At 48.7% G+C, this 14,095-nt stretch overlaps 3 protein-coding genes across 8 annotated transcripts in view; 1 reads left to right on the top strand and 2 right to left on the bottom strand.

Annotated features, from left to right (window-relative positions):
- The window catches only part of stpg2 (sperm-tail PG-rich repeat containing 2), a gene marked incomplete at its 3' end in the record, with an annotated part of 6,398 nt that extends 3,755 nt beyond the window's left edge, over window positions 1–2,643 (bottom strand). The window contains exons 1-4 of the mRNA XM_076140015.1: window positions 2,538–2,643; window positions 1,503–1,609; window positions 1,224–1,373; window positions 708–866 (exon numbers count right to left, since the gene is read on the bottom strand). Of these exons, the coding sequence (XP_075996130.1) occupies window positions 708–866; window positions 1,224–1,373; window positions 1,503–1,609; window positions 2,538–2,643 (522 nt within the window). The remainder of the gene's footprint in view (window positions 1–707; window positions 867–1,223; window positions 1,374–1,502; window positions 1,610–2,537) is intronic.
- A 1,496-nt stretch (window positions 2,644–4,139) lies between these two features.
- On the top strand, window positions 4,140–8,478 carry bri3bp (bri3 binding protein). 5 transcript variants are annotated; one of them, XM_076140010.1, is made up of 4 exons: window positions 4,140–4,449; window positions 5,259–5,361; window positions 5,982–7,732; window positions 7,870–8,478. In XM_076140010.1, exons 1-3 carry the CDS (start codon window positions 4,276–4,278, stop codon window positions 6,401–6,403), a joined length of 699 nt encoding a protein of 232 aa, XP_075996125.1. In that variant the 5' UTR covers window positions 4,140–4,275; the 3' UTR covers window positions 6,404–7,732; window positions 7,870–8,478. The 5 variants fall into 5 exon arrangements, with proteins under 5 accessions (XP_075996125.1, XP_075996124.1, XP_075996128.1 ...); XM_076140009.1 differs by having other exon boundaries at window positions 5,982–7,738; window positions 7,877–8,478; XM_076140013.1 differs by having other exon boundaries at window positions 5,982–7,744; window positions 7,877–8,478.
- Window positions 8,479–9,073: 595 nt separating this feature from the next.
- On the bottom strand, window positions 9,074–13,926 carry wdr31 (WD repeat domain 31). 2 transcript variants are annotated; one of them, XM_076140008.1, is made up of 10 exons: window positions 13,459–13,926; window positions 12,838–12,933; window positions 12,372–12,504; window positions 12,109–12,183; window positions 11,790–11,934; window positions 11,440–11,540; window positions 11,238–11,305; window positions 10,644–10,785; window positions 10,254–10,416; window positions 9,074–10,133 (listed from the first exon to the last, which is right to left on the bottom strand). In XM_076140008.1, the coding sequence occupies exons 2-10, from the start codon at window positions 12,882–12,884 to the stop codon at window positions 9,943–9,945; spliced, it is 1,065 nt and encodes a 354-aa protein (XP_075996123.1). In that variant the 5' UTR covers window positions 12,885–12,933; window positions 13,459–13,926; the 3' UTR covers window positions 9,074–9,942. The 2 variants fall into 2 exon arrangements, with proteins under 2 accessions (XP_075996123.1, XP_075996122.1); XM_076140007.1 differs by having other exon boundaries at window positions 12,838–12,910.
- Window positions 13,927–14,095: the final 169 nt, after the last annotated feature.

Here is a 14,095-nt window from a genome sequence, read left to right as displayed (position 1 = left end):
TCCACTTCTGTGAGGACTGAAGTCGTGTTTCCTACCACACACACACACACACACACACACACACACACACACACACACACACACACAGAGACAGACACACACACACACATACACACACACACACACAGACACACACACACACACACACAGAGACAGACAGACACACACACACACACACACACACACACACACACACACACACACACACACACACACACACACACACACACACACACACACACACACACACACACACACACACACACACACACAGAGACAGACACACACACACACATACACACACACACACACAGACACACACACACACACACACAGAGACAGACAGACACACACACACACACACAGACACACACACACACACACACAGAGACAGACACACACACACACACACACACACACACACACACAGACACTGGAGCACGAACGCTCTCACACACATGTTGTCACTGTTCTGATGCAGGTGACATCATGACTGAGCCCTGCTGTGTTGTTGCCATGGTATTGACTCCACTTGTGACTGGTATGATTGGTTACTAACTCAACATGGAACCACTTCAGGTACTTCAGTGGCACTTAGCTGCCCAACACTGACACACAGCTGGAGGAGGAGGAGTGTGTGTGTGTGTGTGTGTGTGTGTGTGTGTGTGTGTGTGTGTGTGTGTGTGTGTGTGTGTGTGCAGCCTCACCACCACAGGACTGTAGTATGCCGGCCCCAGGGTGGAGTCCCTCTCCGGGCGCTGCTGCTTGTGGAGGAAGCCCAGCTCGTCCTCCTGGTAGCCAAAGGCCTGGCCCGGGGACGGAATGGAGGGAATATCTGACTGATCAACCACCCGGAGACTCTGAGCCTGGAGCCAGTGAACAGGAGAGAGGGGAGAGAGACAGAGAGAGATGGAGAGAGAGAAGTCAGCCTGGTGAGGAAGAGGAGGCTAACAAACCAGCCATGCCTGAGGCTGGGGGGGGGGGGGGGGGGATTAAGGAGGTGAGAGAGGAAGAAGAAAGGAGAAGGCACCATATCTCCATATCTGTGTGTGTGTGTGTGTGTGTGTGTGTGTGTGTGAGTCATATAAGGCCTCAGAATGAAGGTATGAGACAAATCCTTTGCATGTAAAGTAGAGAGTAGTGAGCGACACCAGCGGCACCACAAAGAAGAAGAAGATGGTGCACAGGTAAACTCCCTGTTTAAAGGAGCAGCATCAGCTCACCCTCCTCCTGCCCGGCCCTACAGCCTGTCCTGCAGCAGCTGACCCGGCCCTGAGCGAGACGTCGTAGGCTCCTGGGCCCGGCCCCTCTGACACCGCCTGATCAAAACGCTTGGAGCGGTTCTGAAGACTCCGTCCCCCGGGGATTTTGAGCTGAAAGGATGAAGGTGCAGAGGAAAAACAACACAAAGAGAGAGTGAGACTCCAGCAGATGAAGATAATGTGAAGGTCTGCTGGTTCGACCAAACCCAGATCAGGTTCTGATCCTTGGTGTCTGGTTACCTGGACCTGAGGGTGGTACTGTCCCGGTCCTGGTCTGGACGCACTCTCACTGGACTGACAGAACACTGAGCGTCTGTTGGCCAAGGACAGGAAAGGAGCATAGCAGGCTGGAAGGAAGGAAAGACACGGCTGTGAGACGTCCTCACCGTTTGCTTTAGAACAGATTATCCTTTTCAGTAAAACCACATTGAGTAGTTGTCTGCACTCAAACATCTGATTCCTCTCAAATGTCTTTTAACGATTAATCTACAGCTTTCTTCGATTAATCGATGAATCTACTGATTTTTTTAAATTACCCAATATCTATTAATTATTATATGTATATAATTAACTAACTTGTCTCATTAATATTTTTATATTTCCTTCAATCATCTTCTCTTGAAAACAATCAAAAGTATTCAATCACTGCATGACTCCGCTACATAAAACATTTTAACTGATCATCTCTGTTTCACAGTGACATGTTGCTCACAGGATTCAAGAGTGATGGAGAGCAATCTGTAATAAGAAGCAACAGAAATAAATGAGGCAATGTGATATTATTAAAAGATATAACCCCAAGTTTAACCGCACAACATGAAATCATCCTGCAATCATCAAATCGGTGCAATATGAGTAACAAGAAGAACCCCAACTTTTAATCTGAATGAAATATCAACAGCACATACACACGCAATCTCTCTCGCTCTCTCTCTCTCTAAAGTCGGATGTTGTGACGTTTCCTTGGCAGAAATTAAAATGTTAAAAAGTTTAATATGAACATTTACTAAATTAACTCCAAACACAAACTCATCTCACTTGTTGGGTCCTAAATCCCTCATGTTTGGTGGGCGGGGACTCAAAGTAAACAAAGTTGCTGTCTTGCTGTCGCCTTGACAACGCGCTCTGGGACGCTTCACTTCAGTCTTCTCTATGTTGCAGATCTTCATATTGTTCTGCTTCTGTCTCACTTTAGCTCTCCGGTTGTCGTTCTTACCTGGCGCAGCCATCTTACGTCATTGTGACGCGTCACCGCACGCTTCTCCAGTCTCTTACCTGACACCTGGTGGTCGTACCGGGTGACGTCATACGTCCCGGGGCCCACAGCAGCTGGGGTGCAGTCAGCTGACAGGCTGGACACTCTGGGGGCGCGTGCATACATCGCCTCGGCTGATCTGCTTCTTCTTCTTCTCCTTTATTAGTAACTTGTTGCTGACTTCTTCGCCTCGTCTGAGCTCTGCACCTCACGCGCGCTGTTGTGTGCGTCGTTGCTGGGTTACCGCAACCGTGGCCGCGTTCGCTAAGTAACGTAAGACTCTAAACGTAAATGTAGTCCAATACTTCCCTCTGGTGGCTAAAATACATACAACATTATCTCTTTATTCCTCAGACCTGCAGCCTGAAGCTCCAGTAGCTCAAACCTGCTCAGGTCACTAAACGCTGCAGTTCTCCTGTCTGACCACATGGTGCCGCTCTCTTCACCACTCACAGCCCTGACCCACTTCTTCTCAGTGTTCACCTAACGAACCCACGATGTGTTCAGACCTGTTAATGAGATCTCAGGGGGAACAGCAGCCGGTGAAATGAGAGCAAACTGCCTCTGCCTCTGTCGTGCTCCATAAACACAAGCTTTGTCCTGCACGCTGGCATTTGATTTGACAAACTTTATTCATCCCCATGAGGAACACAAGGCTGGGAAACCGACAATAATATGACTCAGACTGTGCAAACAAACATCAGAACGAGGCTTAATTAACTACAACACAAGACTCATGTTCTTAATGAACTCAGTACAGTGGAGGGATCTCACAAAAACACTTATTGGAGTGCAATGGATTTATTTGTAGTTATCAATATCCTCTAAAAGGTTGACTTTAGACTTGATTGTATCACCAAACCACCCTGAACACCTTCAGTGCTTTGGGTTTACACCATTGATCACTGCATTTTGATCAATTGGGACATTAGACATTGTGTTCAGATTGAGGACTTGTTGTAAGTTTGTCATTTGTATTCTGTTTTCAGATGCATGTAGCTGATTTACACGAGGAGGAAGTTACACAAATGATAAACAACAATATAAACATGAAGATAACACACAAAGTCAAGAGGACTACAGATTAACCCTTCCTGCTCGGAGTCCGGAAATAGGCCTGATGTTTGCATGTGACAGAAAAGAGGGTACAATGACTCCTCTCCGCCAGCAGGGGGCAGCAGCTAACTGGAGATGCGTTCAATCTGCCTTTAATTCAGCACGAATACAAGCGATACTTTACGGACGCACGGAAATATTAATATTACAGATTTGATGAAGTGATAGGAGTTATTTTTGATCAAATGTTGTGCCGGTAAATAATGCTTGGCTGAAAAATGGAAGACTACTTTATAACGTATTAAAAGGTGTGTTCTATATGTTTTATGTTTGTGGTAATCGGACTCTATGTACATGTACTACATGGTACTACATGTCTATGATTACGGATCAATTTCTCCCAGGAATTCTTCCACTCTAAATCTCCACAGATATCTCCAGACATGACTCAGTAATATAAACTAAATACGTATAAATCCATCAAAGCGCGTATTGTCATTATGCATACATACGAGATGCAGTGTCCAAACACTTAGATTTCCGAGGTATTCCTGAAGGCAGCATCAGGTCTTCGCCGCTCCATCTCCTCCTCTCTTCTCCTCTCCTCCTTCACTTAGGTGTCTCCTCATCAGTCCGCTGGTGTTTGGGTCTCTCTCGTTCCTCTCCGTGTGCGTGTGTGTGTGTCTCCGTGGTTCTGGAGCCATGAGGGGAGTTCGGTTGGTCGCGCTGTTGTCGTTGCTCTGCTCGTCTCTGCTGTGTTCGGACGCGGCCCGGAGCAGAGGCAGCAACACCAACAGCTTCCGGCGGGCCGCCAATGGCGTCTACCAGACTCTGAGCAGCGTGTTCGGAGAAGACACTGTCCGGAGCTTATACAAGGTGAGTCAGACACACCGGCACCGAGGCTCGTGTTCGGACAGAATCGCCGCTGTGCTGCTCGCGTCTCTTCCGGCCTGGAGGAAGTGGAAACCCGCTGCCCGGCTCTCGGTTTGACGGGGGCCATTTTGAAAATAATGTGCAATAAATAGCGTTTATGGAGCTCCAGCAGTTGTTAGATGTTATTTAGTTAAAACACGTTAATAAAGCTGTTTGTACTCTGACTGACGGCTCGTTTGAGCTCATTTCCGGTGTATGAAGTCAGTCTTAAGGTGCACCTGCCGCTGCTCAGACGGTGAACAGGACCGGATGAAGAAACAGTGACTTCTTGTATTAACACGCATTTTATAGTGACGTCACCAGCTGCACCTGACTGTAGATTAATAATCATTATTTTATAATTCTATCAAATCAAAAGTAAAATGTTCACTTTGGACCCCAGGGGGCAGTGACGTCACTCATGAGGATAACACGTCTCCACTCCTTTATTTGGTAATGAATGAATGGAACGGCCTCTTAATGACGTCATGAGTGATGTCAGAGTGATGACATCATTCATGATAACCATCCTATCAATCCCCTCATGAATGACATCATGTTGGTTGAACGTTCTGCTGCTCTTTTAAAACGCTCATCTTGGCTCCGCCCACAGCTTCACATGTCACTCCATCCTGATTTCTGACTGAATCCATTTGATGCCAGCTGTCAGTAGAGTCTGAAGCCTTCAGCCTTCCTGGAGCGTTTGAGAGTTTGTAGAGACGATGGCCTCAAAGAAATACATTAACCCCTACCTTCCCCAACTGCTCCTCCAGTTCTTCGCCAAGGCGACGGAGCGTTTCGTCCATGGCGTGGATTCTTTCCTGGACACCGTCTGGAAGGTCTGGACCGACCTGCTGGATGTGATGGGCATCGACTGTAAGTGGAGATGATCTGCTGTGTTTATGCTCTCCATGTCACTGCTGTGCACACTGAGGTCTCAGGGTCAGGAGGCCCAGATGGCTCTGAAATGGAGAAACTCTTAGTTTAGATGACATCATGTTAGTGTGATGACATCATCCTCCTGTACTTAAGCTTCAGAGCCTCAGACTTGGAATTGTAAACTTTAGAATCAACTCAGGTCAGACGGCACAGAGGAGCCTTAAAGGTCTGAGTCTGAGCCTGAGCCTGAGCCTGAGCCTGAGTCCGAGTTCAGCCTGTAGAGGAAGTCGCCTGCTGCTAACGCCGTCTGAACACAAGGACAGGAAGTGACATGACGCTGTGTAACTAGTGCGTCTGTCTGACTGTCTGCCTGCATGTCTGTCTGTGTCCGTCTGCCTGTCTGTCTCTGTGTTGATTGTCCTCATCATGGCTGTGTAACATTCATCCATACCTCCACTTTGGCCCGGGTACAGAAATATGTTTACTTACCTACTTTGTACTTCAGCTCCCAGGGGCCCACAGGGGTCTTGGGAGCCTGAAGGCCTCACTCAGGTTCTCATTCTGCCTGTGTCTCTCCTCCCTCTGCTCCTCTCCTTCTTTCCTCGTCTCCTCTGCAGCCTCTAACCTCAGTCACTACTTCAGCACCTCATCCCTCACCAGCTCTCCGGCTCGTGCTCTGCTCCTGGTGGCAGCCGTACTGATCGCCTACTGGTTCTTCTCCATGTTGCTGGGCGGCTTCTTCTACGTCCTGCACGCCATCTTCGGCAGCTTCTTCTGGTTGGCCCGGGTGATCTTCCTCTCCCTGTCCTGCCTCTACATCCTGCAGAAGTTCGAGGGCGACCCGGAGCGCGCCGTGCTGCCGCTGTGCTTCATCATGGCCGTCCACTTCATGACCGGGCCCGTGGGGGCCTACTGGCGCCGAGGGGGCGGGGCCGGCTCTCTGGAGGAGAAGATCGACCACCTGGACACGCAGATCAGGCTGCTGAACATCAGGCTGAGCCGCGTCATCGACAGCGCGGAGCGCAGCGGGGATCAGTAGACTGGAGGGGGGGCGGGGGGGGGGGGGGGCCTCAGGACCAGCTGTGTGTTTACAGCGCCACCTGCAGACGGACTGGAGAGGGGAGAGGGGTTCCAGTGTTTGAGCTGCTTTAGGTACCTGAACATCTGTAGCTGCTCCTCTAACATCTGTGAGGAGGAGGAAGGAGGTGTTTAAGTCAGCTGCTCCTCCTCCTCCTCCTGCAGCTCAGAGTTAAGTGCTCAGTCTCTTTGTCCGTCCTTCTGGCTTCCTTCCCTTTTGTAAACCTTTTGATCCGGAGTAGGCAGCGTTTCTGAAGCTGTGGGCTCTTAGCTCCGCCCCCAGCAGTCTGAGCCATGAAGTCATCATTCCATCAAGTAGCAATAGATCAGTCAAAACATCAGGACCTCTGTGTCTGATACGCTTCAACACGCTCGTTTGTGTGTGTGTGTGTGTGTGTGTGTGTGTGTGTGTGTGGCAGCAGAGATCTCAGGGATTCAACCAACAAATAACTGGAATTAGATATCAGACATGGAGTGACTGATGCTGAGTGTTAGTGTGTATTTACAGCTCAGGCCAGGTGAGAGCTACACACACACACACACACACACACACACATCCACATCCTGTCCAGTGACAGCAGCTGAGTGTGTGTGTGTGTGTGTGTGTGAGTGAAGATTGAGGTCATAGGTTAAACAGCAGCACTTCATGGTTGATCTTCAGGTAGCTAGAGTGTCAGTCTGCTCCACACACACACACACACACTAGGTTTGGATCTGTGGGGTTTATTTTGGCCTCTTTGTTTTTTTACATTTGTGTTTTTAAAGGAATTTTTAAGGGCGTTTAAGTGATTTTACTCCGACATGCTGATCACCATGGTTACCACACACACACATCCTCCTCTATTCCCCACTGCACATTTAAAGAAAAAGGTTCTAACTTTAGTATTAACTTTATAAACTGCAGCGATGCCACAGCCTCTTTAAGGAGCCGGTTGATGGTTCAGCTGAGGGCTGTGGTGCTGAGGCTCAGCGGCTCTGAGGCTCAGCAGTGACTCAGTCTTTGTATGGTGCTGCAGGGATGCGTTAGTTCATCTCTGGGATCATAAAGCTCAGACACCAAAGCGTCTGAAGGTTCACATTCTTAAGGGACGTTTTTCTGTTAACTGCTTTTAATCGCCATTTCATTTTTATCGTAGTCATTCCACACACACACACACACACACAGACACACACAGTTACTCCCCAGGTTGTGATTGTTGCCTCATTAAGCTGTCTGATTTATTTTGTCATCTTTTTCATTCCTATAAAGTTTTTGATATAAAGTCTGTGGTGTGTGTGTGTGTGTGTGTGTGTGTGTGTGTGTGTGTGTGTGTGTGTGTGTGTGTGTGTGTGTGTGTGTGTGTGTGTGTGTGTGTGTGTGTGTGTGTGTGTGTGTGTGTGTGTGTGTGTGTGTGTGTGTGTGTGTGTGTGTGTGTGTGTGTGTGTGAGGTCTGAGCATTGTGTTGTTCTGATGAAGTCCATTCTCCTGTGGACGGTTTGTTTCCTTTAGTGAGTCTGTTGTTGTGTAACACTGGAGTTAACCCTTTGCACTGACGCCTGTACTGTAAACACCAAACCGTCCCAACCTGAAGGCTGCAGACGTCTCAAACATGCAGCTGCTTTGTTTACAGCTTTCCTCTTCCTCTTCATCCTCTTCTTTTTCTACAACGTCTCTCTGTGGTGACTTTTAATGTTTGTGAGGTGATGAAGCAGTTTGAAACATGAATGAGTGTCAAACTAACCATGTGCAGATGAAACTAAGGTCAGAGAAGTAGAGTAGATGTGTAGTGAGTTAGTCCACCTCTGAATGAGACGTGAGTCCATAGAGTTTAACCCTTTGTTTCCTCTCTTTAGTGACGTGCTGTGCCAATGTTTGATCTCAGATTAGAGCAGAAGCTCGGGCTTTAAGTTAAGTTTAAGCATTTTTAAACAGATTTTTATCTGAACGTGTCTGAACTGTCCCTGCCTGCCCCTGTGTGTGTGTTCCGTATCTTAACGTGTGTGTAAATGGTTGAGGAGTGAAGATGAGGTCCAGATTGAATAAATGAAACCACCTCAGCTGTGTGTGTCAGTTTGTTTGTTATCATGTTGACTTTGATTCCCTGATCTAAATGTCCATCTGATGAGTTTACACAGGGACGGCCTGACAATGCTGTCATATTTAGATGTGACTTGGGGGCGTGGCCTGTCAGTCCTAACAGTGTCACTGCCTCCACACGGAGTTGTTACAGTTTAATATTGAAGTTCCTGATGTTTTCCTGATCTTTAAGTTGTTTCACTCCAGTAAAGTGATCAACCTGGGCCCAATAGTGATGAGTAATATGGGTAATGATTGTGAGTGATAAAAACAAGTTCAGCTGCACGATGCAGTGGCAAAGTGTGGGTTGGTTTCCACTCAGTATGAATGAATGAGTGAACAGCAGCTCACACACACTCTCACACACACACGTCAGCTTCCATGTGACTGCACTGGGATCAACCTGACAGGCATGTTCAGTGAAACTCTGCCCTCTAGTGGTCGGCAGTGCAGCTGCAGCCTCCAGGATCTGAGCGACTTCATCACAGCTGTTAGGTTCAAGTCATGACGTCATACAATCACCACATACATGACTGAAGCCCTTCACATATTTACATGGATGTTCAGATCCGTGTGTCACCAGTTTGATGTGTTTATTTATAAACTGACTGTGGTTTTATTGCATAGTTCTCTTCAACACAACATGTTGGTTTACAGCCTCGGGTAAGAATATCTTTATAAACATCTGGTAAATAATCAATCTAACCAAATACAGAGGGAGTTAATGGAGCTTTGAGTGACAGCTTCTAGCAGCTAAAGAGTCTCATTAACACACACACACACGTGTTCCTGTAGTGATCTAAGCTCTTAAACTGTTTCTACCATAGAGCCAAGAAGGAAACTCTTCCTCTGAACGTAAAGATGATGCGTCTTCTTCTTCTCTGAGGAGACGTGATGAAGCTCCTGCTTGTCTTCATCAACCATCCTAACCTCCTCATGTAACCAAGCCTCCACCTGACAGACTGAAGCACCTGGAGGAAACGTTTGAGCCCTGAATCTCAACCCTTACATTTCTATAGATCTATAAGAGAAGACAGGAGGAGCCACAGTCATCTGTCCTAAAAGGATCAAAGGTGAAGCAGCATGTAGTCACAACACACACACACACACTGCTCCTGGGTAAAGGCCCCAGTATCACACACACACACACACACACACACACACAGGCTACGTGTGGTGATGAAGAAACTCCCTTTAGAGGTAAACACAAGAATTCACCTCTGCTGTCCTAATAGAGTTCTTCTTCTTCAGTATACTGGGGCCTTAGAGCAGCACTCACACCGCTCTGTTAGTCTGTGACACCGCTCTGTTACTCTGTCACAGCTCTGTTACTCTGTTACTCTGGCGGTCTAGCAGCCCAGACGTGTGTACAGAAATCTGTCCATGCGTTTACAAACAGACCTGTCAGCCGCTCACATGGTGACGCTACAGAAGCTCCTGCTGCTTCAGAAGTGAGCCACCACCTTGATGTCCAGTGCTGCAGCTCCACCTGAACCCTGGGCCTGGTTCACTCCGGGGCCCAGCTGGATGTGGTGGAGGCCGCTGTTGAAGCTGGCACACAGCAGGTTAGTGGGGTCGCTGGGAGCCAGAGACACCAGAGGACCGGCGCCATCCAGAAACAGCGTCCCTAAGCAGACTGAGCAGAAGCAGAGGAGCAGAGGTGAAGGAGGAGGAGGAGGGGGAGGAGGAGGAGCGCTTGTTTTGCTCTACAGGCCGCGTTCACGTCTCCATGTTGGTGTGTGTTCCTGTGTGTTACCTGCTGTGTTCTGGTCCCAGATCTTGATGGAGCCGTCATGGGAGGAGGTCGCTATGTGAGCCGTCCCATCGTGAGCAGCAGGCAGGAACATGCAGCAGGCTGTGGTCTGGAGGTGACCTCTGTACTCCACCACCTTACAGCCGGGCTGACGCAGGTCCCACAGCTGACACACACACACACACAGACACACAGACACACACACACACACACACACACACACACACACACACACACACACACACACACACACACACACACACACACACACACACACACACACACACACACACACACACACACACACACACACACAGAAGAAGCCATGAGTCCAAACAATCCACCATACACTCTCTCTCTCACACACACAGACACACACACACACGTCCTCACCGTGGCCTCACACCCTTGCCCTCCAAACCCGTTGCTACTGGATACCAGGTAGTGTCCGTTAGGAGATACATCACAGTGAGTCTGGATGTACTGCTTGGCTGGGAAAGTGTTGGTGACTTGCCAGGAGCGGCTGTCCCACACCCTGCAACACACACACACACACACACACACACACACACACACACACACACACACACACACACACACACACACACACACACACACACACACACACACACACACACACACACACACACACACACACACACACACACACACACACACGGACTGTATGAGAGATTTGCCACACACACATGTACATTCTGACGTCTCCATAATCACAGCATGTCAAGCTTCTAAGCAGCTGTGTTTCAGTGTTCCCTGGCCCTCTGCTGGGCTGTGACGGTACTGCAGGTGGGCTGAGCGCTCATACATACAGTTTTTAATTTGCAATTTTAGAATAAGGTTTGAAAATACAATAAAATTGAATCAGATCTATTCAACCAAAGCCCTCGGAGTGATTGATTGATCTCTTTCTCTCAGCCTGCTCTGCTCCGTCACAGGGATCAGATGGAGACGTTCTGGTTTCTTTACCTGATGGTTTTGTCCTCTGAGGTCTGGACTACAGAAGAGCTGCCTGGAACCCAACAGACATGAGTCACCTGAAGAGGACAGAGGGACAGAGGGACAGGGGGACAGGGGGACAGAGCGACAGGGGGACAGGGGGACACTTTAACACCTGCAGGGTCTAAACTGTGGAAGGAACCATCACAGAGTCACACACAGTTCTCCTCACCAGGTTTCTAGAGATGTTGTGCCTTTGTTCACACTTTGCAGACTCTATGTCCCACAGACACATCCAGTTGTCCCGGGAGCCACTGCACAACTTCCTCCCATCTAACAAAACAACATCAAACACCAGATCAGTGTGTGTGTGTGTGTGTGTGTGTGTGTGTCTGTGTGTGTGTGTGTGTGTGTGTGTGTGTGTGTGTGTGACATCAGTAAGATGAAGCCTCTCAAGCCACCAGAACCAGAACCTCCTGCTGCCAAGGAGGAGGAGGTGTGTGTGTGTGTGTGTGTGTGTGTGTGTGTGTGTGTGTGTGTGTGTGTGTGTGTGTGTGTGTGTGTGTGTGTGTGTGTGTGTACCAGGGCTGACAGCGAGTCCGTTGACCACCAATTCATGCCCACAGAACTCCTGGATGGGTTCGTCCCCGTGGTTCAGGTCCCACATCAGGACGGTCTTATCACGGGAAGCACTGAAGATCCAAGTGCTGCCTTGGTAACACAGAACCTAGAGGAGAGGAGAGGAGAGGAGAGAGAACAGGAGAGGAGAGGAGAGGAGAGGAGAGGAGAGGAGAGGAGAGAGAACAGGAGAGGAGAGGAGAGACACAACAGTGTATTTATAGCATCTTTAGCCTCCATGATCTGTCTGAGCACACACACACACACACACACAGACACACACCTTGGTGACCTCTCTGTTGTGACCCTGGAAGGACTGACAGATCCGCCCTTGTGTCCAGTCGTACACCACCACTGCCTACAGGGAACACACACACACACACATTGATCAGTCAGGTTTCCTCACATGTCCTTTGTTTGACAGAGTATCAGTCTCTAATGTGTTGGTGAACTTGTCTGTCACTCTGAGTTTATAACCAAACCTCATCGATCGTCAGCAGGATTCATCAGATGATCAATGCTCACTCAAGAGATCAATGCCTGTACCTGATCACTGCCTCCGGACACACACAGGCCCGGTCTGAGGATGGTGACAGTGTTAATGGATCCCTGATGGGCAGGCTGGTGCTGAACCACCTGACTGCCAAAGCTGAGCTCAGTCTGCTGCTCCTCTGAGGCCCTGAACACAACACGGCACAAGACAGAGAACAGAGGTCAACATACAGACTGGCCCTGAACACGACACGGCACAGGACAGAGAACAGAAGTCAACACACGGACGGGCCCTGAACACAACACGGCACAGGACAGAGAACAGAAGTCAACACACGGACGGGCCCTGAACACAAAACGGCACAGGACACAGAACAGAAGTCAACATACAGACAGGCCCTGAACACAACACAGCACAGGACACAGTGTGTGTGTGTGTGTGTGTGTGTGTGTGTGTGTGTGTGTGTGTGTGTGTGTGTGTGTGTGTGTGTGTGTGTGTGTGTGTGTGTGTGTGACTGACCTGTAGAGCTCAGACCTCTTACGGAACTTGCTCTGTAGTTTCCCCATGACTGCCTAGGGAACCTGCAGCCACACTGACACGTAACAAACACATGATCTGAAATCATCAACGTGTCAGACTGATCACACATGATAAACTGAGCTGTGAAAACATTCTAACATGTTAGTATACTTTACTATTACTGGATGATAGTGGGAAGATAAGTTTACTTAGGATCTCACAATGTTACCTCAGGTTCTCACACACACACACACACACACACACACACAGACAAACACAGACACAGACACACACACACACAGACAGACAGACACACACTCTCACACACTCAACTTACTTACTCACACACACACACACAGACTCACTCACACAGACACACAAACACAGACTCACACACACGCACTCACACAAAAGGACACACACACACACTCACTCAGAGACACACACACACTCACACAGAGAGAGAGACACACACACACACACGCTCACTCACTCACTCACTCACTCACTCACACACTCACACACTCTCACACACACACACACTCACTTACTTACTCACTCACACACTCACACACACAAACGCACTCACACTCTCACACATACACACACACAGTCACCTACCTAGCAGCCCAGATTGTCTCTGATCCTCTTACAGTCTCATCGCTGTCACAGTTCGTTAGTCTCACCTGTGTGTGTGTGTGTGTGTGTTTGTGTGTGTGTTTGTGTGTGTGTTTGTGTGTAACAACACAAAGAGGTCCAGACGGTGAAACTCGCCTCACACAGAGACTGAAGCAGCTACATGTAGTGACGCTACATGTAGCGTCGCTACATGTTCCAAACAGGCGTGGTCCCGCGCGCTCCTGACGCTGCTAGCATGCTAACTAATCCCGTAAGAAGTTGAGATAAACAAACTAGCAGCATGAACGCGTCCCCGCACACACACTCAGAGTCCTCAAAGGGGCCAGCAGGAGCTTCCGGTCCTCTGCCATCGTTCCTCTCCGCGTTGAAGTGTCAAAGTGAGGAAGAGTAGCGCGTCTGTAGCGACATGAGGAAGCTAACCGAGAGGGACGCTCTCTGTAACCAAGGGAGCTGACGTCACTGACTCCACCGGACACAAACAAACTCCTACAAAATAAACCTCCGCTCGACTTACAGGAAGTCATCTGAAACCTTCTTTATTACAAAATAAAAGCAAATATCGACACCATGAGATTCACAATCATCCATGATTATTCAGAATCAGAGTCAGAATCAGACT

This window comes from Genypterus blacodes, unplaced genomic scaffold (assembly GCF_046128005.1).
Source record: "Genypterus blacodes isolate CSIRO-AG114 ecotype Tasmania unplaced genomic scaffold, CSIRO-AGI_Gbla_v1 ptg000496l_1, whole genome shotgun sequence".
NCBI lineage: Eukaryota > Metazoa > Chordata > Actinopteri > Ophidiiformes > Ophidiidae > Genypterus > Genypterus blacodes.
The sequence above is the reverse complement of the archived record's forward strand: the minus strand, read 5'-3'. Positions and strand labels throughout refer to the sequence as shown.

What these genes read in the sequence shown, in the direction of transcription:
- bri3bp (XM_076140010.1), top strand. Translation starts at nt 4,276, where the DNA reads ATGAGGGGAGTTCGGTTGGTCGCGCTGTTGTCGTTGCTCTGCTCGTCT. An exon ending in CTGTCCGGAGCTTATACAAG is followed by an intron (nt 4,450 to 5,258) that starts GTGAGTCAGACA and finishes CTGCTCCTCCAG; the next exon opens with TTCTTCGCCAAGGCGACGGA. An exon ending in GGATGTGATGGGCATCGACT is followed by an intron (nt 5,362 to 5,981) that starts GTAAGTGGAGAT and finishes TCTCCTCTGCAG; the next exon opens with CCTCTAACCTCAGTCACTAC.
- wdr31 (XM_076140008.1), bottom strand. Translation starts at nt 12,884, where the DNA reads ATGGGGAAACTACAGAGCAAGTTCCGTAAGAGGTCTGAGCTCTACAG. An exon ending in TGTCCGGAGGCAGTGATCAG is followed by an intron (nt 12,184 to 12,371) that starts GTACAGGCATTG and finishes TGTTCCCTGTAG; the next exon opens with GCAGTGGTGGTGTACGACTG. An exon ending in ACAACATCTCTAGAAACCTG is followed by an intron (nt 11,306 to 11,439) that starts GTGAGGAGAACT and finishes TGTCCTCTTCAG; the next exon opens with GTGACTCATGTCTGTTGGGT.